The 26,621-nt window shown below is 36.0% G+C and overlaps 1 protein-coding gene across 1 annotated transcript; it reads right to left on the bottom strand.

Moving 5' to 3' along the window:
• Positions 1 to 1,113: 1,113 nt before the first annotated feature.
• Positions 1,114 to 3,953, bottom strand: LOC107469178 (zinc finger BED domain-containing protein RICESLEEPER 2-like). Its single transcript, XM_052255564.1, has 2 exons — positions 2,555 to 3,953; positions 1,114 to 1,223 (listed from the first exon to the last, which is right to left on the bottom strand). The coding sequence occupies exons 1-2, from the start codon at positions 3,951 to 3,953 to the stop codon at positions 1,156 to 1,158; spliced, it is 1,467 nt and encodes a 488-aa protein (XP_052111524.1). The 3' UTR covers positions 1,114 to 1,155.
• Positions 3,954 to 26,621: the final 22,668 nt, after the last annotated feature.

Raw genomic sequence — 26,621 nt, 5'->3', positions numbered from 1 at the left:
TGTATATGCATTTGATGGATGTGGTAACAGCCTATTTATACAGCTCATTAGATCGTGATATCTATATGAATGTCCCTGAAAGACTAAAGATATCTAAACCATCCAATGAATATTCACAAGGGTTATACTCAGTCAAATTGCAAAGATCTTTATATGATCTGAAGCAATCTGGACGAATGTGGTATGATCGTCTTACTGAGTATCTAGCCAAAAATGGATTCAAGAATGATGATATCTGTCTAGCAGTCTAGGGGTGTTCATGGTTTGGTTAATCCAAAAACCAAACCAATTTTTTGGTTAACCAAAAATATAGTATTGGTTAATTAACCAAATTGGTTTCATATTATAAAACCGGTTATTAACCGGTTAGTAAAAATTAAAACCGGTTTTTAACCAGTTATTAAAACAAAAACCGATTTTAAAAAATTAACCGGTTTTTATACCCAAAAACCAATTTTTACATCAAAATTAATATTTTTACATACAAAAATCCAAATTTTTTACTTTTTTTTCTTTTAAATTGATTTTTTTAATCTAAAAATTAATTTTTTTTCTTTCTAAATAATACAAGTAACATTTATAAATAATGAAAATCTTTTTTACACTAAAAAACCGATTTTTACACCAAAAAATTAGTTTTTATACCCAAAAACCAATTTTTACATACAAAAACCCAAAATTTTTACCTTTTTTCTTTTAAATTGATTTTTTTAATCTAAAATTATTTTTTTCTTTCTAAATAATACAAGTAACATTTATAAATAATGAAAACCCTTCCATTGTAAATAATAATTACTTTTCTAAATTTTTGGTGACAATACTTATCACATACACCAAGAGCAAAGAAGGTATACGGCACATTGGGATCAAACCCTTCATTCACAATGGCACTTCAAAAGGCCTCTTCAACGATGAAAATTTTCTCTTAAGCCAAAGAAACAATGCAAATTCCAATAGCAAAAAATGACATTGCAACTGCTATAATTGTTGACACCAATATTCCCATCCAAGGAGTATTGAATTTCTTTGATCTATCACCAAACATAAACATAAACATAAAGATAAACAAGTCTAATCATATATGAAAAACCAAGTCTAATCTCTTTACCACCTAAGTGTTTAGAACAACTAAAGAAAACAAACAATCAAGACTTTCTAGTCATCCTCAAGCGCAATTGAAACTGGACCCACTGAACAAGTAATGTCCTCTGATAAAATCAAATCTGTACACACAAAAAAACTATAATTATAACTTTTAAAAAATTATAATTATAAGTTAAACTAAAACATTTTCTAAGTAAATCATATGATATATTTAAGAAACATTTAATATTCAATTTACCTTGCTCGACCTTTTCAAGCTCTTCGAAATTCTCAGGTGCAAGAGAAGAGAAAAAGTCTCCTTTAAGCCAATCTTCGGTACATACAAGGGCTTCTACCATCTTAGGAGTCAATGAGCTACGATATTGATCGATGATTCTTCCCCCCATACTAAAAGCAGACTCGGAAGCTACTGTTGAAACTGGTATAGCCAAATTAACCAAATTGGTTTCATATTATAAAACCGGTTATTAACCGGTTAGTAAAAATTAAAACCGGTTTTTAACCGGTTATTAAAACAAAAACCGATTTTAAAAAATTAACCGGTTTTTATACCCAAAAACCAATTTTTACATCAAAATTAATATTTTTACATACAAAAATCCAAATTTTTTACTTTTTTTTCTTTTAAATTGATTTTTTTAATCTAAAAATTAATTTTTTTTCTTTCTAAATAATACAAGTAACATTTATAAATAATGAAAATCTTTTTTACACTAAAAAACCGATTTTTACACCAAAAAATTAGTTTTTATACCCAAAAACCAATTTTTACATACAAAAACCCAAAATTTTTACCTTTTTTCTTTTAAATTGATTTTTTTAATCTAAAATTATTTTTTTCTTTCTAAATAATACAAGTAACATTTATAAATAATGAAAACCCTTCCATTGTAAATAATAATTACTTTTCTAAATTTTTGGTGACAATACTTATCACATACACCAAGAGCAAAGAAGGTATACGGCACATTGGGATCAAACCCTTCATTCACAATGGCACTTCAAAAGGCCTCTTCAACGATGAAAATTTTCTCTTAAGCCAAAGAAACAATGCAAATTCCAATAGCAAAAAATGACATTGCAACTGCTGTAATTGTTGACACCAATATTCCCATCCAAGGAGTATTGAATTTCTTTGATCTATCACCAAACATAAACATAAACATAAAGATAAACAAGTATAATCATATATGAAAAACCAAGTCTAATCTCTTTACCACCTAAGTGTTTAGAACAACTAAAGAAAACAAACAATCAAGACTTTCTAGTCATCCTCAAGCGCAATTGAAACTGGACCCACTGAACAAGTAATGTCCTCTGATAAAATCAAATATGTACACAAAAAAAACTATAATTATAACTTTTAAAAAATTATAATTATAAGTTAAACTAAAACATTTTCTAAGTAAATCATATGATATATTTAAGAAACATTTAATATTCAATTTACCTTGCTCGACCTTTTCAAGCTCTTCGAAATTCTCAGGTGCAAGAGAAGAGAAAAAGTCTCCTTTAAGCCAATCTTCGGTACATACAAGGGCTTCTACCATCTTAGGAGTCAATGAGCTACGATATTGATCGATGATTCTTCCCCCCATACTAAAAGCAGACTCGGAAGCTACTGTTGAAACTGGTATAGCCAATATGTCCCGTGCCATATTTGCTAGGACAGAAAACCTATTCAAGTTAACCTTCCACCATCCTAGAATATCCAAAGGCTTATCATCTGGCTCACAGTCTTCATTCAAATAACGATCAAGCTCAGATTTAAAATTGGATTTGCGACCGGTTGATCGGCGATATAACCCTATATCATAAATGTCTTTGGGTTTATCACTTGGACTCGGTTGGGAGAGGGTATCATCTTGGTTTCCTTCATCTGCACCTTGATATAAATTATAAAGTGAATGAAGACAAGAAGACAACTTTGCCTTCAATTCACCGCCCACTTCCGCACCAAAAGAATTAACTAGGCACCACTCAACATAATCCAACTTATGGCAAGGATCTAGAACTACGGCAATTAACAACAACATGTTAATAGTTTTTGCATTTCCCCAATATTTGTTGTATTTTGCTTTCATCTTACTTGCCATAAGACTTATGCTCAACTCATCATCATCACGATATTGTTGAATCCTCCTTCCAAGGGCAAACACTTCTTTCATGTATAAGTTACTAGTGACATAAGAGGATCCAGAGATGCAAAGTGTAGCATCGTAAAACATCTCTAAAAACGGTAAAATAGACTTAGCATAATCCCAATCTTGAATTGAAGGTACCCCTCTTCCCTTGTTTAATTCTTCAACAAATTTTTTGTCTTGCATCTCTAATAGCTCAAATACCTTCTGATGCTTTAAGGCTGCTACTAACATTAAGTATGTAGAGTTCCATCGCGTTTCAACATTTATGCAAACAAGACTCTTATGTGGAATATTCTCTTGTGCAATACATGCCTTGAACCTAGTTAATCTTGAATTTGAGGATCTAACATACTTCACAGCATCCCAAATTTTGGTGACCGAATCATCAATCTCCTTCAATCCATCCTTCACAATTAGGTTTAAAATATGCGCACAACACCGTATATGGAGATACTCTCCATTCAAAACTGAACTCTTCCAAGAAATCAGCTTTTTTTTTAAATACATAACTCCTACATCGTTAGACGATGCATTATCAACTGTCAAACTCAAGATCTTGTTCAACTTCCAGCTATTCAAGCAAGCTTCAACATTTTGAGCCATAATCTCTCCCGTGTGGCTGGTGACTTGGCAAAAATTTAGTATTTTCTTTTGCGACTTCCAGTCCACATCAATGAAATGAACAGTCAAACACATATACGCCATATTCTGACACGAACTCCAGTTATCAGTTGTAAGACAAACTCTTCCTCCGTATTTGGAAAAGTATTTTTGAAGTTGAACCTTCTTTGTTTCATGGAGCACCAAGATGTCACGTGCCAATGTAAAACGTGAAAGAGTATTGAATCCTGGTTGCAAGGCCGCTGAATATTCTTTAAAACCTTGACTTTCTACAAATCAGAGCCGCCAAATATTCTTTGAAACCTTGACTTTCTACAAATCGAAAAGGAAGCTTCTCACGAACAAACATTGATATCAATTTTTCCCGGGCATATTCTGCGTCAAACCTACCCACTTGTGCTTCTGGGCTAGGCGATGTGCCTATTTTCTGTCGTTTGCCTCTATCTGAACCGGGATTGTTTATGCAAATCTTTAAATGTGATCTCATTGCACTTGTTCCATTCCCACACTTGATCACTTTCAAACAGTGTTGACATTGAGCCTTATTTTCATCATCAGATGTTCTCTTGAAGTGGTCCCAAACTGTTGATCGATTTTTGCGCTCAGATGATGTGGTTGGGAGAGGAGGTAATGTAGAAGCCGAATGCTCTGTAGACTCTGACATGGGAACATCACGATCGGCTACCTCATTCTGAATAAGAAGCCATGAAATCTAATTATTAAATATTTCAACCAGAAACTTATAACAATTTGAAGCTACAACAGGATTACTGATTATCACAGCATTCATAACATCAAATCAAACACTTCAAACCACAAGCTACAAAGGACAACTGAATCCAGGTACATAGTAATTTTTAATATATCTTGTATTTGTGATGATAATGATCATCATCAGGTTCATGAGGGAGCGCGCAAAAAGTACAGTATCATTGATTACTATTGTTTATAACCAATATACAACGCAACAAATTGTGAATACTAACAATAATAATAAGAAATTAAGAAAGCATGTGAAGCTAGCCAAGGATGCATATGCAATTGGTAACTAAGTGCAATTATAGATAACAACTAAGAGTGCCATATTATATTAGCACATTTAAATTGTACGTGTCAGTAGCAAATAATGTTCATCACCAAATAGAAGATGGGACCTAATATAAATTAGCTAGAGTGTGTAGCTTACTGAACTAGATGGAAAAGGCAGAATATAAATTAATGACTCTTGGATTGTAGTTAAAACTGGATTAGTTCATTTTTAATTAAAAATCACTTATTGCCATTGTTGTAAAATGCATGGTGTCGGATTGTGCTTGACCTCTTAGCTAAGGTGGCCATACTTGACAGTAAGGCCATACTTATGGTAGTAGCTTCATAGTTCATAGACAAGTTCCTTGGTACAACTGTAATAATAAGAGATCTTCTGTTATGTGCCTGTATTTGACTCAAATGGTCAATGTCTAACAAAATTAACAGTTAAAGTTAAGGGCTAATGTTAGATCAAGGACTCAATTAATATCCTGCCTCTATTCTCCTGAAGCACTGGAATTTCATGAAAGAGCTAAATCCTCATATTTTGTCGAATAGTTTTCCTACAATATTTGAATCTGGTAGGAACCTGTACTTCAAGTTAGAAATCTCTAAGCAGAATTTGGTACTAAACAACAAATTTCTATCACTTCACTCTGTTTCCATTCCTATGTCACTCATCCTACAACCATATACCAAAATATTTCTCAACAAAACTAGCATATAACAATGATTCTCAGTCCAACTTACACGCTACAAACTCATAGCTATAAGCATTGCATATAACAATTAACTTCAAAAGATTAAATTGAACAATGTAAAACAAGAATGCAGGACCAAAATCAAAGGAGATGAACAAAAATCCATATTATTTCTTCAATAAAAATCAGAACAAAGAAGCCGAAAACATGTATAAGATAAGTTAGTTTTCTTCAACTAAATAATGATTTTTTATATGATTGACAAATTAAATAAAACAAAATAAAAGCTTGATCACAGAAAAATAGGAACATATGCACTTGAATTGCCAAATCCATTTGCATAACCAGAATTCAAAAACTAAATGTGAACAATTCTCCATTCAATTCATACAAATTAATTAAGTCTTAACCAATCAAAAAGTGAACCATAGTGAAGAAGAAACTTACAGCAGGATCCATTGAAATGAAGAGTTCAATATTGAGAGATTTAAAATCTGCACATTTTCAATCCATTAAAACAAAGAAGTCAAAAGTAACATAATGAAGAAACATAACAGAACAAATCAACAAAATAGAAAAAACCCAGATAACAAATTCAACTCAGAACTCAGAACTAAGGACAAGGAGGAGGCTTACCTCAATTAATGAGCTCCGGCGAGCCACCGACGAAAGAAGAAGATACCGAAAAGGAGAGATACTCAGGCTAATCAAAGTGAAGACAGAGTCGCGAATGGGAGGTCGAGGCAGAGAGACAGAGTCGTGAATCAAGGTGAAGACTCGAAGAGGTAAAGGTCCCACGAATTACCGGCGAGCTCCGGTGAGAGGCGGAGGAGAAGAACTGTTGACGGCGGTGAACTGGAGAAGAGTGAATTGGGTTTTGTCGAAGCCTGGAAGAGTGAATTTGAAATTAGGTTTTGATTTAGGTTTTAATTTTAATTTGGTTTTGGTTTTGGTTAACCGGTTAAAAACCCGTTTTTTTTTTAATTTGGTTTTGGTTAACCAATTTCAAAAAATATGGATATGGTTTTTAAAATTGTTTTATTAAACTGGTTAACCAAAATGTGGTTATGGTTTTTTAACCAGTTAACCACATTTTGGTTATTTTTTGAACACCCCTATATCTGTCCATATGTTTTCATAAAAAAATCTGCATCTAGATTCATGGTAATTGCTATGTACATTGATAATTTAAATATCATTGGGACTCCTAAAGTGATTCCAACAATTATAAAAACTCTAAAAGAAGAGTTTGAGATGAAAGATCTTGGAAAGACTAAATTTTCTCTCGGCCTGCAGATCGAGCATATAAAAAATAGGATCTTTATTCATCAAACAACATACACAGAAGAGATCTTGAAGAGATTTTATATGGATAAGTCACATCCATTAAGTACTCCAATGATTGTAAGATCTTTAAATGTGGAAAATGATCAATTTCGTCCTAAGGAAGAAATGAAGATATCCTTTTTCCTGAACTACCATATCTTAGTGCCATTGGAGCACTAATATATCTTGCTAATAATACAAGACTCGATATATCATTTGCTGTGAATTTACTAGCAAGATATAGTTCCTCTCCAACCAGAAGACATTGGAGTGGAATTAAACAAATCTTTCGATATCTTCATAGAATGGTTGATATGGGATTGTTTTATCCATATGGATCCAAGTCACAACTAGTTGGCTATGCAGATGCTGGATACTTGTCTGATCTACACAAAGGGAGATCTCAAACAGGATACCTGTTCACATATGGAGGTACAGCTATATCATGGAGGTCCACGAAACAAACTATTGCAGCAACATCCTCTAATCATGCTGAAATACTAGCGATTCATGAAGCAAGTTGCGAGTGTTTTGGCTCAGGAGTTTGATCCAATATATTCTGTCATCATGCGGACTAATTAATCATAAGATAGCTCCAACTGTCCTGTTTGAAGATAATACAGCATGCACTGCTCAACTTAAAGGCGGATACATCAAAGGTGATAGAACAAAGCATATTTCTCCCAAATTCTTCTTCACTCATGATCTTCAAAATCAATGGACAATTGATATCCAACAGATCCGCTTAAGTGACAATCTGGAAGATTTATTCACAAAGTCACTCCCAAAATCCTTCTTTGAAAGATTGGTGCATGAGATTGGGAGGTGCCGATTTCGAGATATTAAATGATTTTGACAAGAGGGGGAGACTGTACTCTTTTTTCCTTGGTTAGGTTTTTCCCATTGGGTTTTTCTTGACAAAGTTTCTAATAAGGCAGTTCCCATCACAAAGAATTTGTACTCTTTTTCCTTCACTAAAGTTTTTCCTATTGGGTTTTCTTTAGTAAGGTTTTAATGAGGCATATTCATAATGGTCATCCAAGGGGGAGTGTTACAGTATGGATGACCACCAACCCTTTATCGAATTAAAAGATGCTTGGATAATACAAACCTTTAATGTAGGCGGTGCCATTCTTTCCAAAGCTTGAAAAAACTAATCTTGTACAGCTATAAATAAGGCTTTATAGCCTTACTTACAATACACAACAATAATAAAACAATTACTCCCTCTCTCTCTTTCTTACACTACAAAGCACTTCTTTACTTTCTCTTTTCATATACTACTAATATAATATTAATATATTATCTTTATAGTATTATAATAGTATTGGTAAATACTAATAGTAGTGTTTTTCTATTTATACTTTATTTTATTACCTCTTCCCTATTTATTTTACAACAACACCAACTTTCAGCACTTCAGCCTCACTATCTCACCCCCTTCCCCCAACACACACCCCTATTCGTGAATCACTATCCCTATGAAACCTGAAGCAAAGTTCAAAATCACCAAACCTAAACCCTAGGTTCTCCCTGCAACGGTTCTGCCGCAGTGTCGCCACCGTCCGTGCTGTCGGCACCTCCGCGGCTTCCTCCTTTCAACTGTCTCGAGCCCAGGCCCTCTCTTGTAGCTCGGCGTCCTCCTTCCCCCTGTTTCAGTCCTTCCTGGCTTCTCTGTTTGAGGCTTGGAGTAGCTCACCGCCGTGTCGCCAATCACCGTCGTCTCGCCAGTCGCCGTCGTGTCTCTGTCGAAGGTTAGTGGCACTACTTTCACTTCTTCTAGCTCTAGCCATTCAAATCCATCTTATATATGGGGTCTTTGATTCTAAACATTTGCAATTGGAATACCACAAAACAAAATCCAAACACCTGATTAAAACAATAAATGATTTAAAAAAACTTAAATTTAGAAACTTAGAAAAAAAATACTCATAGTTTGTTGCATAAAGTAACCCTTAGTAGCTGTGTCAGGGGTAGCAGTAAGACCAGAGTTGTTAGCTGCTAACTTCTTCGGTTCCAAAGCCATTGAGAACAGATGAAACCCACTGAATTTCTACAACAAAAGAAAAAGGGAAAATGGGGTTAGGGCTTAGAGCTTAGGGCATTCAAGGATTGGATGAAAAAGATGAAACTTTTGGAACCTTTGGTTTGTGGGTATGTGAGAGTTGGAAAGGGATTGATTTGGGAGAGTCGAAACATTGGGGTTTGGCGATGAATCGGTACATAAAATTGGTACCAAATTTGTTAGTAACAACTCTTTTGGGGTGTTCTACTATTTGAAGTTGAAATTAAGTTTTTTGTGGCCATCTTCTTCTCATGCTGTTAAATTATATAATTGCTCATCATATTCCAGTAAGATTTTGTGGCCACTGGATATACTAAAATATTTACAGTGATACTACTACCATGCCTTCTCTATTCGACTTTACTAGCTAGTAGCTACCTTTTCATGTTATTATTACCGTTGATCGAAAAATATTTTTGATGAAAGTAAATTGATTCGAAGCAAGTCAGAGACAATGTCTTGAGAAAGATGTATGCGTAAGCGTGAGGTTGGAAGTGATTGGCACAGATTGGACTTCGATTGACTTAGTGATCGAATAAACCTAATCGAATAAAGAGACTCAAAATAAGTAATCTAATAAGACATTCGATAGACGAATCGAACAATCATGGTAATGGAACAGTTAGTGGCTTTTATCATGCGAAGAAATCATGGGAAATGACTATAATCAAGTGCGGGAATGGTTACCAAGAGTGATTACATTCAAAGCTGTAATTTCGTAATTGATTGTAATTAATTGTCAGTTACGAAAGATAGATTATAAATATTAGGAAGCATTAGGGAATACGGGTTGGAACTTTTACTCAGAAAAAAAACTCAAGCACACTCACATCCCAGTGAATTTCTGAGTCTGCAATCAAGTAACTTTTCTGTAGGGTTCATTCCATCTTTTCACTCTTTTAATTTACTTTTCTGTAAATTTAACATTTCAAGAAATTTTATTTTCTAAGTTCTTTTTATTTTCATTGTTCAATTTATCCTTTTGCATTTAAATCTTTCATGTTGAAGTCCTTTGATCCAATCAAAGGCATTTTATTGCTTTCTTTTAAATTTCAATGCAAGTTATTTTTTATTTATAAACGATTTCCCTTTTAAAAATTTTATTTTTTTTCTTTGAGTTCTTCAATTTACAAAGTTTAATTAATTTTTTATTCTTAAAACTTATCTAATAGAAGATACTTTGATGCACTTTTAGAAGAACTAGTACCTGCAAAGAGGAGTAGGTTTCACTCCCAGACCATTAGAATTGAACCACCATCGATTTGCTAAAAATCGACAAAACAAATTGGCACGCCCGGTGGAACAGTTTTTAAATCGAAGTGTGTCAAATAACTTTTTCCAATATTACTTGGTGTATGCGATTACGGAGTGGGAAAATCATTCTCATGGCTGATGAGATATCGATTGTGAATGGTGGTTCATCCACTAATGAGAGCATACCAGTATATGTGCAACAGGCCGACGTGTCTTCACGTTCGGAGGCTGCAATTGGAACTGAAAGTATAGCAATTACGACTGTTCAGATTGGAAATATGGAACGTAATATTCATCCACGTGGCCCTGTGCCACCATATCATCCTCCATTAACTGCTGGTTGGCCTCTTTATGGTCTTCCTCCTGGTTATACACCCCGGTGGGTTGCTTTATTTCGCCTATCCGTTTTGGGAATACAAATGGAGTTAATAATACTCAAAATCCACAACAACATTCTAAGTATTCTCATGATTATAATGTGGGCTCCACTTCGAATGCTGCTAATTCGATGGCAGTATATCGTCAACAAGTGGAGGAAAGTCATAATGACTTTGTCAATTTATTGACCCAACAAATGACAACAATTCTGAATCCCATGATGGCTGATCATGAATTAAAATTTGATCGTCTTGCTAGACAAGTCAAAAGGATTGCTCGAATTGTCGGTTATGATGAAGGTGAAAGGCATAATGCCAGGGGAAATAACGAAGGAGCAGAAAATGTTTTTCAAAATGAAAACAATATTTTGAATAGAGAAAATCCTTATGTAGTTCCTCGAGGTCAAAATGATGATGACCTTTTAGCCAGATTACGTGGCGGTGAACATTATCAAGTCACTAGAATTGTGGAAGAAGTATTAAATCAGGTTGGGCTGAATATTGATTTTATGAATCAACCACATTTTGTGTCCACTTTTTCCCAAGTTGTTCAAATGGCTGAAGTGCTAAGAGGGGTGAAGAATCTGAAGATAGTCAAAAAATTTGCTGGGGAAGTTGGAGAATCAACTACTGAACATGTTGCTTGTTATTTGGTCAAGATCGAGAACTTAGCTAATGATGAAAATTTGAAAAAGAAGTTTTTTCCTTCTTTATTGACGAAGAATGCATTTACTTGGTTTTTGAATCTCAGACCAAATTCGATCACAACTTGGAATCAGTTAGAAACTGCTTTTCACGCTCAATTTTATCGAGGGAAGATGAATGTAGCAGTTACTGATTTAGTGGCTTTGTAACATGAAGATGGAGAAACCATCGATGATTATTTAATACGTTTCAAAAATGCTAGAAGTAGATGCTATGTGTCATTACCCGAAAGTGAGATAGTGAAAAAAGCAACCATAGGGTTAGGATTCTATATGCACAAAAAACTGCTTAATGTGCATATTCCTGATTTGGCCCATTTGGCTGAAAAGGTTCGACAGACTGAACTCATGAAAAAAGAGAAAGAAAAGTATAAAAATGAGCAGATGTCAAAAAGTAAACCTTTTACTCGAAAAGAAAAGGTTGCTTATGTAACCATGGAGTCCTCAGAGGAGGAATTCGATTTCGAAACAGAAGTCGATTTGGCTTAACTGAAGAAATGTCCTCCATATGTTTGTTCTTTACTGAAGAAACTTCCTAGTAATGAAAAGTCGAATGATTCAAAACTAAAAAGTGGAAAGAAATATAGTTTTGATATTTCGAAATCTGATAAGATTTTCGATGTGTTGCTTAAAGATAAACAATTAGTTTTGCCTGAGGGTAGAACTTTACTTTTCATGAAAGATTTAAAAGAAAAGCCTTACTGTAAATTTCACACAGCAACAAGTTATTCGACTAACAGTTGTGTCTATTTCAGGGACTTGATTCAAGAAGTAATCATGGAAGGACGGTTGAAATTCGATGATGGCAAGAAAGAGATGAAGGTTGATGTAGATCCCTTCGAAGTTGATGCTAGTTATGTTAAACCTTGTCTAGGGGTGAATATGGTTGACATGTCATATGATTTTGATGTGGCTGTTGATGATTTCGAGTCACAGGTGAGATCTGTGTACCCTAGAATAGGGGATGGCTTGCTGGATTTCTTGGTTCAGCAAAAGATCAAAGACCGAGACATATCCCTGTGTCCAAGGTGCAATGTTGTCTTTGATGCTGAAGCGGCAGCAATATTTGAAAAGGAAAGAATGAAGAAAGAATTGGCTCATAGAGAAGAGCAAGCACGCCAGAGGCAGCCAATTTGACGAGTGGAGGGTTCTAGTTCAAAGATTCCTCAGCATGAGGTGATTGCACTTTTGAGCCGATCCCAGGCCATAGGTGTTCGATGGATTAGGAATTGTCAGGAATTCCAGAGGCGTGATCATCTGTATCGACGTAATCCTCAATGGGGGCATCGAGCACCTTCTCGGAATCAATATTCCCACTACCAAGGCCGAGCCAGGGGAAATCCGAGAGGAAGAGGAGGAAGAAGTTTCAATCAGAATAAGAAACTTCAACTAGAGGCAGGCAAAGAGGTAAGCAAGGGGGCACCGCCTTCTGTGCATTCTCGAATTGTCTTTCCTTCTGACGGGGAGACTTATCCCAAAGATATTCCATCTCCTTGAAGAACTAAAGATTGATGGTTTAGAAGTTATAGTAAACTCTCGTTGTAAGTATAGTTACTAAACCAAGCAATCAGCCTTTCTTACAAACGTTTTGGTTGTCACGAGTAACAAACCCTTTTGAAATTGATAACCGAGTATTCAAACCTCGGGTCGTCTTCTCAAGGAATTGCAGGGAGGTATGTTCTTATTATTGGCTATGAAAAAGGTAAAATTGGGGGTTTTGGAAATAAGGAAGAAGTATGTAATTCAAATGACGATTAAAATAAATAACTACAAAATAAACTCTTGGCAAGATATGAAATTTCGGAAGTCCTATCCTAGTTACTCCTATAAGAATGGAAGGTAATCCAACTTAGTTAACCTTTGCGTAAGCAAGAGAAAGTCCAGTAAACCAATTGGTTAGATTTTCCAAGTCCTAGCCAAATCCTAAGGAAAGACTAGAGTTAGTGAAATTCCAATTAATCAGCCGACATAACAATCAATCATGAATAGTTGATAACTCAAGAGCTTCCAGTTAATCAATTAAAGCCAATAGTAAATAATCCAAATTAAAATTAAAAGAAAAGCAATCATGAGTCTGAAATACCTCAAATTATATTAAATAGAAAATCAATCTAAACATAGAGAGTTCATAAACCAATTGGGCAACACAAATCAGATACAAATGAAAGCATCAGAGTAAATAAAAGTAGAAGAGAAACATAAATTATTGAACCTGGTATGAAGAAACAATCCCAATAAAAATTATAAGTTGAAATAATAAATCCTAAATCCTTTAAGAGGAATGCTAATCCTAAGACCTAAGAGAGAGGAGAGAACCTCTCTCTCTAAAAACTACATCTAAATCCTAAAAAGTGAATTATGAAAAGCATGATCATGAATGGATGCATTCCCCCACTTTATAGCTTCTAATCTGTGTTCTCTGGGCCGAAAACTGGGTCAAAAACAGTCCAAAAGTCACTGATTATGAAATCTGGTCCGTACAGGTCACGGCAAAGTGACGCGAAGGCGTCTTCCACGCGTCCGCGCGGATTGAAGTTCGTAGATGCGACGCGTCTGCGTGGAGCTCGCATTCACGTCGCCTATCTGTACGGCCACTATGGCAAATTATATATCAAATCGAAGCCCCTGATGTTAGCTTTTCAATGCAAGTGAAACCGCATCATTTGGACCTCTATAGCTCAAGTTATGATCGTTTTAGTGCGAGAGGGTCATGCTGATAGCTTTTCAGTTCCTTCAACTTTTTGTATTCCTTCCACTTTCGCATGCTTCATTTCCATCCTCTAAGCCATTCCTGGCCTGTAATTCCTGAAATCACTTAACACACATATCAATGCATCTAATGGTAATAAGAGAGGATTAAAATAAAAGGAAATAAATGCCAAAGAAGCATGTTTTCAATCATAGCACAGGATCAGGAAGAAAAATATAAAACATGCAAATCATATGAATAAGTGGGTAAAGAATAGATAAAAACCACTCAATTGAGCACAAGATAAACCATAAAATAGTAGTTTATCAGCCTTCTCACACTTAAACATTAGTATGTCCTCATGCTAAGCTCAAGAGAACTAAAAGAGTGAAGGAGAATGGTAAGAATGTATGAAATGCAACCTATAAATGCAACTACATGCTAAGATGTTTCTACCTACTTGGTTAAAAATAAATAAGTTCTCCAAGACAAACATAAATCAGATTTCACTAATTCAAATCATATAAAATAAAGACAAGTAGACTTGTAAGAAGATAGCTCAAGAAGGCAGGGAACATAGAATTAAGCACTGAACTTTCACAAGAAGTGTATATGCATTCTAATCTCTCAAGTGTATAGGATAATTCACTCTACTCTTCTCTAATCATGCTTTTTAAACTTTGTTCTTCATCTAACCAATCAACAAATATTTAGTATACCAATGCAAACATCATGAGGTCTTTTCAGGGTTGTAATGGGGCTGAGGTAAAGGTAAGGATGTACATATAAGGCTAAGTGAGCTAACAGAGTGAATCCTTGATTAGTCTAAGATCTCACCTAACATATACATACTTTATAAAATTTAAAATTCTTTACCTAGCTAACCAAATTTTTTCCACTTTTGTATTACATGCTCATGTATCAAACTTATTTTTGAATTTTGTCCCATGTGCATTGCTTTATTTTGCATTTGGGGAATTCTTTTGTATCCCCTTTATTTAAATACTGAATTTTTTTATTTTATATACACATGGTAATTTAATTACTTTGATTTCACATGAGCATGCTTCCCAAAAAAAATTTTTATTTTGAAATATCTTTATTCTTTTCAACTATCTACCTTGTTTCTATCATCCATGTTCCCATAAAGTTTCCCCACACTTAAACAATTACACAATTTCTATCTTAAGCTAACCAAGGATTCAACTTGGGATTTTTATTTTGTTTTTCTACTTAAGGCTAGTAATGTGGTTTATAGAACAAGAGGGGATTAAAAGCTCAAGGGGCTAACAAAGGTGATGTAAAAGGTGGACTAATTTGGGACAAGTGAGGAAAAATTCAAATGATGGCCTCAATCATATGCAAGTATGTAAATACACTAAATATTGGACATATAGACTGGAACAAAATACAGATTGCAATCATAGAGAAGTAAAACACACAAGAATAAAATATCATGGTTAAATAATGTAACCATATAAATAAGCTCAAAATCTCACGGGTTGTGTGTTCTTCGACTCAAAAACCATGTTCCAAATACAACTTCAAACAAATTTAACAAAAAAAAAATTTTAATTTAAATTAGTGAAATACTATAAAAATTTCTTGAAAAAGAAAATATTACTTCAACCAAGTAGTGACTAAATGCATAAAATCAAACAAACATGCAAATGCAACAATTAACAAATTAATATTGGTGTTGAGAATGGACTAACTAACCCGTGGAGATCGGTATCGACCTCCCCACACTTAAAGATTGCACTGTCCTCGATGCATGCTGAGATGTACATGTGGATGGGTGGCTCTGCAACTAGTGCTCTTTTGGTTCCTTTCCTTGCCGGTGGTTTGGAAGTAGCTTTCTCTTTACCCTTCTTGGTGGCCATCCTGAAAAGGAAAAAAGAAAGTAACTTTGAAAGATAAGGGTTAGAGCAAGGAAGAGAGCGGAAAAGGTGGTAATCAATGCACAATAAAGAGGAATGACGTTACCACATGGTCATGACTATATGTGAAAAGTTCATCAATGGAAATATAGCAAGTGCATGTAATAACAATTAAATGCAAGATGTTTATTGGCATGCTGGCAAAGGCATGAGTAGCATAGATCAAGCATTCAATGTCCAAGTTAGATTACCAAGTCTTTCAAACTAACAACATGTTTGTAATGACAATTATATTTAAAAAATAAAATAGAGAAGGGGTTATGTGAAAAGCAGGCATTTAGAGTAGTAGATTTAAAAGAAATCCAAGAATAGCGCAAAATGCCATATGGGCGTTTTCACAAACACAAAGCATGCATATTAAATAAGGTATGGAAAATATTAATTAGAACATGCAAGAAACCCTATAAAAATAATATATAATTGTCAAATAATTTCTCAACAATCCACAAAATAAATATCAACACCAATAAAAATATGCATGAATGCAATGAATGAAAGTATGCAGATAAAGTAAGTAAAATAGAATGAAGGAAAGATAGAAGAAAAATTAGGATTTGGGAAGGGAAAAGATAAGATGTTTTTGGCAGAGTTGGATGAGCTATGCGGCGCGAGCGACGCGGACGCATGGGGTACGCGTTCGCGCGAGCAGCGCTTAAATGATTCGACGCGGTCACATCGGTCACGCGGATGCGTGACATGATCCGTGTGAGTGGCGCGAGGGCAGCCTCGCACTCGCACAACTCTCTGTTCCAAACTCATTTTGCCAAAAATCTGGGTGACGCGGTCGCGTGGTTGACACGATCGCGTGAAAGGCCATTTTTGAAAATCGACGCGAACGCATGGATCACGCGTTCGCGTGGGAGGGCTTGTGCTTCTAGCACGAGTCCAGCCCAGCTCCATCATAAGGCTCTGCCATGCACCCCTTTACGTCGATTTCACAGGGCACGCGTTCGCGTGGGCGACGCGGACGCGTGGGAGGCTTATTTTCCATATGACGCGGACACGTCAGCGACGCGGTCACGTGGATCAATTTGTGCCAAAGGCACGCCTCCAGCCACGCTCTCGTGTGACTCTTTGTTCAATTATCCTTTCTTCAAAACGCACTGGTGGCGTGGACACGTCAGCGACGCGCTCGCGTCGCATGCGGATTTTTTTATATGCAGTATGCAGAATGAAAAAATGCAATGAATGTTATGCAAAAATTCCAGGTTCAATCGAAATTCACAAACAGAGTAAAATTGAGAGGGAACGATCATACCATGGTGGGTTGTCTCCTACCCAGCACTTTTCGTTATAGTCCTTAAGTTGGACATTTGATGAGCTCCTTTGTCATGGCGGCTTGTGCTTGAACTCATCCTAAAACTTCCACCAATGCTTGGTCTTCCAATAAGCTCTATCCATACTAAGTAAATTCCTCAAGCTTTGATGGAGTTCTTCACAAGCTTTGAGCTCCCAAAATTGATCCTCATATATTCCCGAATCCCAAATCTTGTTTCTACACCCGTCTTCAAGTTGATCATCATTGTTCCAGCCGGGGGGTTCAGCTTTAGAATTCTCACTGAAGCATCCAAACAACTTCCTAGACCCATTCAATTGAGCTCTACACCAACCTTTGCGTTTAAACTTAAAGCTTCCAACCATAATGAACTTTGCAGGACAATTCTTACCACTGACCATCTTCCTCTTATCCTTAATGCCACAAAGAGCTCTAGGTTGACCATCCGTCTCTAGTAGCCCATATTCAAGTGGAATTAGAAAGCTAAGGGATATGAATTTTACCCACTTGAATGTTGTGAAGGATGATGGCAACTTAGGGGGAGGTGTTTCTAATGAACGTGCAAGCTCCACTCTCTTGTGCTCTTCTTTGACAACTACCACCTCTTTGCAAGCTTCTTCAATATCAACCTCTTCCTCTTGGTAGCTTTCTTCTGATTCAATTTCCTCTTCATTGTTCACCAAGGGCATGGGAGGTTGTGCTTTTTCTTCTTGAATCTGTATCTCTTGATTAACCTCTTCCAAGTCTTCTATCATGACATGCCTTGGAGGTTGTACACCCTCCTCAACATCAGTTTCAAACACCTTGGAAGGAGGCTGTATGACTTGAATTTCCCATGGAGGTTCTGCATCTCCTAAGTCTTCAACCACTTCTTCCTCTTCAATGGTGGGCGTAGCTTCTTCCAATTGTTCCAATACAAAATCGTGCTGCTCACTATCCACCGGAGTTTCTAACTTCGCCTTCATGCCACGTTCTTCAATAGATTCTCCACATGAAGCCATGGGGGTTCCTTGAATGTCTGAACGTCGGGAAGCTAATTGATTTATCGCTTGCTCCAATTAATGAAGGGTTGCATGAAATTGATCCACTATTTCCTTGAGACGATCCTTTGATTCTTGTTCCGCTTGGGTATCATAAGTAGGACCATAAGGTTCTTGGATTGATGGATATGGATATGGTGCATATGGAGGTGGTGGTTCTTGGGAGTAATTGGATTGGAATTGGGGTGGTTCTATATATGGTTCATATGGTTCATAGGGGAATGGGGGAAAGGGGCTTGTGAGTATGGTGGTCCAAGGCTATGTTGATGAGGGGGTTCATAGGCGTATGGTGGTGGTTGTTGATAATCAAAAGAGTGCTCACCATAACTGTTATCTTGGTATGCATCATAGAATGGTTGTTGATAGTCCATTGGAGGTGGTTGTTGCTAGGAGGGTCGATCAAATCCTTGTGGCTCCTCCCATCTTTGATTGTTCCAACCTTGATGCCTGTTCTCATTGTAATTTCCTCTTCCTGCAACATAATTGTAACCAGACTCATAGCCAAAGGGGTGAGAGTTCATAGTAATAGAAGAAAATAAAAACAAAAACTAACAAAAAGAAAATATTTTGAAAAAGATAAGATTTTGAAAAAGATATGATATGATTTTGAAAAAGATATGATTTTTGAAAAAGGATAAGATAAGATTTTGAAAAAGATATAATTTTTTTTGAAAAATATTTACAATAACCAATAATAAGGCACACATTTGCAATTCCCCGGCAACGGCGCCATTTTGAAGAACTGAAGATTGATGGTTTAAAAGTTATATTAAACTCTCGTTGTAAGTATAGTTACTAAACTAAGCAATCAACCTTTCTTACAAACATTTTGGTTGTCACAAGTAACAAACCCTTTTGAAATTGATAACCGAATATTCAAATCTTGGGTCGTCTTCTCAAGGAATTGCAGGGAGGTATGTTCTTATTATTGGCTATGAAAAAGGTAAAATTGGGGGTTTTGGAAATAAGGAAGAAGTATGTAATTCAAATGATGATTAAAATAAATAAATAAATAACTACAAAATAAACTCTTGGCAAGATATGAAATTTCGGAAGTCCTATCCTAGTTACTCCTATAAGAATAGAAGTTAATCCCACTTAGTTAACCTTTGTGTAAGCAAGGAAAAGTCCAGTGAACCAATTGGTTAGATTTCCCAAGTCCTAGCCAAATCCTAAGGAAAGACTAGAGTTAGTGGAATTCCAATTAATCAGCCGACATAACAATCAATCATGAATAGTTGATAACTCAAGAGCTTCCAGTTAATCAATTAAAGCCAATAGTAAATAATCCAAATTAAAATTAAAGAAAAGCAATCATGAGTCTGAAATACCTCAAATTATATTAAATAGAAAATCAATCTAAACATAGAGAGTTCATAAACCAATTGGGCAACACAAATCAGATACAAATGAAAGCATCAGAGTAAATAAAAGTAGAAGAGAAACATAAATTATTGAACCTGGTATGAAGAAACAATCCCAATAAAAATTATAAGTTGAAATAATAAATCCTAAATCCTTTAAGAGGAATCCTAATCCTAAGATCTAAGAGAGAGGAGAGAACCTCTCTCTCTAAAAACTACATCTAAATCCTAAAAAGTGAATTATGAAAAGCATGATCATGAATGGATGCATTCCCCCACTTTATAGCCTCTAATCTGTGTTCTCTGAGCCGAAAACTGGGTCAGAAACAGCCCAGAAGTCGCTGATTGTGAAATCTGGTCCGTACAGGTCGCGGCAAAGTGACGCGGAGGCGTCGTCCATGCGTCCGCGCGGATTGAAGTTTGCAGATGCGATGCATCCGCGTGGAGTGCACGTTCGCGTCGCCTATCTGTACGGCCACTATGACAAATTATATATCAAATCGAAGCATCGGATATTAGCTTTCGAATTCAAGTGAAACCTCATCATTTGGATCTCTGTAGCTCAAGTTATGATCGTTTTAGTGCGAGAGGGTCAGGCTGATAGCTTTTCAGTTCCTTCAACTTTTTGTATTCCTTCCACTTTCGCATGCTTCATTTCCATCCTCTAAGCCATTCCTGACCTGTAATTCCTGAAATCACTTAACACACATATCAAGGCATCTAATGGTAATAAGAGAGGATTAAAATAAAAGGAAATAAATGCCAAAGAAGCATGTTTTCAATCATAGCATAGGATCAGGAAGGAAAATATAAAACATGCAAATCATATGAATAAGTTGGTAAAGAATAGATAAAAACCACTCAATTGAGCACAAGATAAACCATAAAATAGTGGTTTATCACTCCTGTAAAGATGGAAAAAGGCAAAGCAGTGGCTCAGTCTTCAGGAGTCGACAAAAATAAAGATGTCAAGGTCGATGAGGAGTATTTTGATGAATGGGATGATGACATGATAGGGACAATTTTAATCATCCCAACTGAATATCTTGAAGAATGTGAAAGTAATCCAGATGAAGATTATGATCAGGAAGATGAGGGTGCTTTCTCCTTTATTCGAATTGAAGACGAGCCAGGGTATTTTCCTCGACCCACTGAAAAACAAATGTCTCATCTATGCCCACTTCATATTATCGCCATTCTGAATGGGTTTAAGATAAGCAAGGTATTGATTGATGGTGGGGCAGCAATTAGTCTTCTGCCTGAGAGAATGTTGGGAAAAATAGGAAAGCATCCTGATGATCTGGTTCCTACAAACATTGTTGTGACTGATTTTAGTAGGACCTCTACACCAGCGAAAGGGCTAGTCACCTTGACTGTAAAGGTGGGGTCATCAGAAAGACATTCTTTGGTTTTAAAGCAGTTATCGAAGGAGTTTAAGTGTAATAATGAGACGTTAAAAAAATATTTAGTAACTACTTGGGAATTATTAACGTCTTTTCGAAAAGTTTCTTTGGTACATATCCTTAGAATCCATAATGAAATTACTAATAAGTTAGCCCAAATCGCTTCGAGGTATCGGATCGGTCCAGAAACTGTTAAGAAATTATATAGTATCCATCAAATCTTAGTGCCAACAAATGAAAGAGAAGTTTGTGTATAGATGAATGGGAGAATTCTGATTGGAGAAAGCCTATTGCTTCTTATTTAAAAAATCCTAATATCGCAATCGACAGAAAGATAAAATTACAAGTAATAAATTTTGTCTTAATGGATGATGAATTGTATAAAAAAAGGATTGATGGGAGTTTATTGAGATGCCTAGGTCGAGATGATCAGAACCTTGCCTTGGGTGAAGTCCATAATGGAATATGTGGTGCCCATCAGGCAGGGAAAAAGATGAAATGGGTGTTATATCGCAATCATGTATATTGGCCATCTATGATAAAAGATTGTATTGATTATGTAAAGGCATGTCAAGAATGTCAGAAGCATGATTTGATACAACAGATTCCAGCGGATGAATTGCATTCGATAATAAAGCCATGACCATTTAGAGGTTGGGCTTTGGATTTGATTGGGTTGATTCACCCTCCTTCATCAAAACAACACAAGTTTATCTTAGTAGCCATTGATTATTTCACAAAATGGGTTGAAGCAGTTCCCCTAATAGAAGTTGGTCAAAGTGAAATAATAGACTTTGTCGAGGAACATATTATCCATCGATTTGGAATTCCTCAGACGTTAAGTACTGACCAAGGAACTATGTTTACTGGCCAGCGAATTAAAAATTTTGCGGCCTTAAGGAGTATTAATATGGTTACTTCAACTCCTTATTATGCACATGGTAATGGGTAAGTAGAGGCAGCAAATAAAATCTTGATATGTTTGATTAAAAAGCACATCGGAAATAAGTCTCGAACATGGCATGAAACTTTAAACCAAGTGTTATGGGCTTATCGAAATTCGCCAAGAGGTTTGATGGGAACTTCACCTTATAAATTAGTGTATGGCCATGATGCAGTGTTACCATTAGAAATTAATTTGAATACTTTAAGAGTATCAAAACAAAATGATTTGCCAGTTGATGATTATTGGAATGCAATGTTTGATGAGTTAAATGAATTACATTCAGAGCGAATCCTGGCACTCGATAATGTAATTCGACAAAAGAAAGTATTACTCGAAGTTATAATCGTCGAATTAAAGAAAAATCTTTCAGGATAGGCGAGTTAGTTTTAAAAGTTATTTTACCGATGGAAAAGAAATCGAGATTTTTGGGTAAATTGTCCCATGTTTGGGAAGGTCCTTTTCAAATAATAGGGACATATTCTGGAAATGCCTATCAGATTAAAGATATCGAGTCAGGAAAGGCGATTAACTCGATTAATGGGAAATACTTGAAGTAATACTACTATTGGCAGAATTGGAAGTTCAACATGCATAAGTCCAGAAAAGATAGAAACCATTACAAAATAAAGTAAAACTTGAAATGAAAGGAAATTCGAGGAGCTACTAGTTTGGCTAAATCAGAGCGTAGCTTTGCCCTTTTGCTTTCCAGGATTGAAAGTGCCTCGATTTGTTTGAACTTGTTAAATTGGACTTTCTCAAGTTGTTTTTCATATTCTTCTCGCTTGGTCTCAATGGATACAAGTTCTTGAATAAGGTGTTGTTGTTCTTGTTGGGTGGCTGCAGGGATTTGGCTACAGTAGCTCAATTCTGTCTCACTTTGGCAAGATTTTCATTGATTTGAGCCAATTCTGCTTCAAGTTTTGCGTCTTCTTAGTCATGAAAAGCTTGAACTGAAATAGCATGGGAGATTCTCAGATCAAATTCTTCACGGGAAGCTTGGACTGGTTGAGTGGCTGCCAAACAACTTTCTATATTAGTTTTGATATTGGTTTCTTCAGTCTCAGTTTCTTGGAGTTGAAAATGGGATGCTATACTCTCATTGAGAAGTTGTTTGAATCCTTGAATTGAGGCAGAATTTGGTGTATTAGCCAGAAGCTCTAAGGAATAATTCAAAAGGTCAGCCAAGAGTTGATTAAGAATTGTATCATTAACCCATGTGGTAGGTGGATGATCCAAGAGCTTTATGAGTGATCGAAGCTGCTCTCGAGTGTTAGCATTTAATTTGAATGAAGGCCTTGATGTGGCAGGTCTTGAGAGCGTAGGCACTGGTACATGTACCTTGGATAACTCAGCTTAAAACAGAGATCAAGTCAGCTAAAGTAGCACTTGTAGGAGTGGTGGAAGCACTTGATGTTTCAGGTCTTGGTCTAGGAGGAGTTTGAAAACCAGCCTGTTGAAGAGGACTGGGCGGTTTAGGAAGAGTCTCTAAGACCCTAGATCAAGAAGAATCTGAATTGGTGGTGTTAGCGATTCTAGAAGTAGAGTCAGAATCTAGAGCTGCTTGGTTTTCTGCAGAAAGTGCAGTCTGATTGTTTGGTGAAATTGACTCAAGTATGTGTGTGTCTTTTGGAGAATGCTACGAGGGATTTGTTGTCGGATTAATCACCTGTGTTGTATGAGGAAGAGGTGGAAAAATAGCTGGTATCGGCTGAATAGGCCTTGTGAATTGAATTGAGTCATGAGATGTGGAGTGCTCTGGGTCATTTTGTTGTTGCAAAATTGGTTGATCAGGAGCCCCAGTAGATGAGATTGAATGAGCAACATTGGTAGGCTGGTATAAAAAGTACATAGTAATGAATTCAAAATCTATTTTAATTTGAATGAAATGTGTATAGAGATGACTGTGTTACCGGAAGAAGTCTACATTTTCGTACCAGTTGAGGACCAGGATCAGAATCGGCTGTATCTTCCGATTGGAAGGAGGTAGCAAGAGTATCTTTATTTGTTGGTTCACTTTCATCAGCGCTTTCGCTTAATGATGGCAGAAGTAACTGGTAAGAAGTTCAGAGTTGAGTATGGTTAAGAAAATACAATTCAAAGAACATTTCAAGTTAAAAGGAAAAGTTACGAATAAAATAGTTACCTTTCGAAAGGTTCTGGTAGGAGTCCTTCTACTTTTGTGTGGTGGCGGTCGAGCAGTGTCAGCTTTTCTTTTGTGAGTTCTTTTTGGGGAACTTTCAGCGACAGGGACTGTTCGAACAGCAGTTTGTTGAATTTCCTCTAAGGTACGGGTATACCTTGAGTAATAAGCAGCCCACCATTCGAAACAAGATTTGGTGATGTATGAGCTGCGTTCATAGATCAAGAAGTTGAAATGGTCTCTGCATTGTTGATTTTTTAAGAGACAGGCATTGAAATCTTCTTGAGATGTTAGAGCAATGTGGCAGAATATGTCACCATGTCGAGGTTGTGGCATTGGGATAGCTTGAGAAAACCCCAGTTGTCTGACTGTTAAGTAAGGAGCATATAAGGTTATCTTGAATTTTTTTTTGTGTTGTGGCAGCCCTATCGGAATTACTTGAACAGTCAATAGGTTCGCCCAATTTTGATTTGTAAGTTCACTCTCTTCATTAGTATTAGTAAAGAGTAAATGATCAAGCCAGGCAGGGCCGTAATTGTGACACAAAAAGGGAGTGAAGTTGAGTTGGTCATTGTCAAAATCCTTGCAGGAATGAAAAAGAGAGAAAATAGCCCAGAATCTGTCTTCGTCTGACTGAGTGTTCGGAAAATTGGGTTTGTAATTGGACAATAAAAAACCTTCGATGTGTCACTTGTCAGAACTGCCACCTCCAGGTTTTGTCATAATATTTTCAAAGATGGCATTGAGCCATAATTGAAGGAGCCACAAAGGGTCTCCTGTACTGATAATTTTATTGTCTCGGAAGTCACAAACAAATTGACCAAACTCTTCAAGAATGTGTCCTAGAAGAAGTTTGGCCAAGCTGAGAACTTTCCCTTCGTTAAGGAGAGTAGCTAGGGGAAGGAAAAACTTTGACATTTGTAAACTTCGAGAACAGAACAGAATTGCGTTTAGCCAATAAAATAAGAAGGATACATGTTCATCATCTGTGACTTCTGTACCTTCTGCACCCATGTCATGGGCGATGAAGTCGCTGTAAGAGTTGGTTAAGACGACATTATACTGGCGCTTGGGTTGCATGTCAGAGGTACAATCTAGAGAATGTAACACCCTAACCTTTAGCACGTCATGATCGTACCAAAAGTAAGGAGTTACTAACCTGTTCTCCTTATTTACTATTTAATATTGAGCCTTTAGGTCGATATCGCGTTTCAGTTTATAAGAAAATACCAGAAAATTATTTGTAGTAATTACAATCACACAATTATTAATAATAATAAGTGCTATACAAATGAATTCAATATAAAACTCAAATACAATACCTATCTCTCTGGATAAAATAAAACTTAAAGCAACAAGGGCGAGGGAACTCTATAAAAATAACAGGAATCACAAGTAAATCTACTAGTCGTCTGCATCTTCTAACTGAATCTTCGAACCTGTGTCACTGAAAGGGTGGAAGATTTTGGGGTGAGAACAAACCACACGTTCTCAGTAGGGAATGAAAATGCCGTAAAAGTAATGAATTTAATGCAAATAATTAACTTTACTTAATAAAACTATTTTCTCCTTTTTAAAACCTTTGGAAATACTTCTTACTCTTACCTCATATACTTAATTACCTTTTTTATTTTTTCGAACTAAAAACAAAGCCCAATTCTCGGTCACCTCAATACACTAACTAATAGCACAAGAAACAGATCAACACACAAACAAATTACAATAAGACAAACAAGTCAAGCAGCACAATCACAGAGAAAATATAACAAGCAAACACAACCAAATATAAATGTGCAAACAACATGATGTATGTCTATTCCTAATGCAGGCCATGAGCTCATGTGTCGGTTGCCTACCCGCTCCCGACATTACCCGGGCACAAGTCCCAGATATGGCTTTCCAGATGCATACAGTGTGCTTATAAGTCGTACGGCCAGGCCGCATACAGTGTGACTTTCCAAATCAATAAGCGTACATCTGGAAAACAGTTCTCAGTGTGTGGGCGTCCCCACTTTACATTTGGCACTAAGGCCCAAACAATGTCACATCTGCTCTCCTGTGACAGACGCTTCATTAATTAATATATTCTTTAAATCCTTGTTCTCTGCTCTCCTGTGGCAGAGATTCTTTTTCTTAATAAACCGAGCTCAAATCTTTACTTAAAACAAAATCTCTCCTTAAAAGATTGGGTTTAAAACATTATATTTTCCTTAATAAATCAAACTTTAAAATAGAGGAAATCTTTTCTTAACAATATATTTTAAATAATTTAATTTTCCAAAACCAAATCTTTTAAAATAACTTTTCAAATAAAACTTCAGATTTTTATAAAATTTTGGCAGCACTTCCCCTAAAACTCGGGGTTAGCCACCCTTTTTCGGGTCCTAACTGAACCATTTTTAACCTCTTTTTAATCGAGAAATCAAATACATATTCATCAAATTCAGTCACAAACACAACTCAAACTCATCATTCAGTCATTTCAAACAATTATAAAT

Source organism: Arachis duranensis, chromosome 10 (assembly GCF_000817695.3).
Source record: "Arachis duranensis cultivar V14167 chromosome 10, aradu.V14167.gnm2.J7QH, whole genome shotgun sequence".
Lineage (NCBI taxonomy): Eukaryota > Viridiplantae > Streptophyta > Magnoliopsida > Fabales > Fabaceae > Arachis > Arachis duranensis.
Note: the sequence above shows the minus strand (reverse complement) of the source record. Positions and strands in the feature narration are given on the sequence as shown.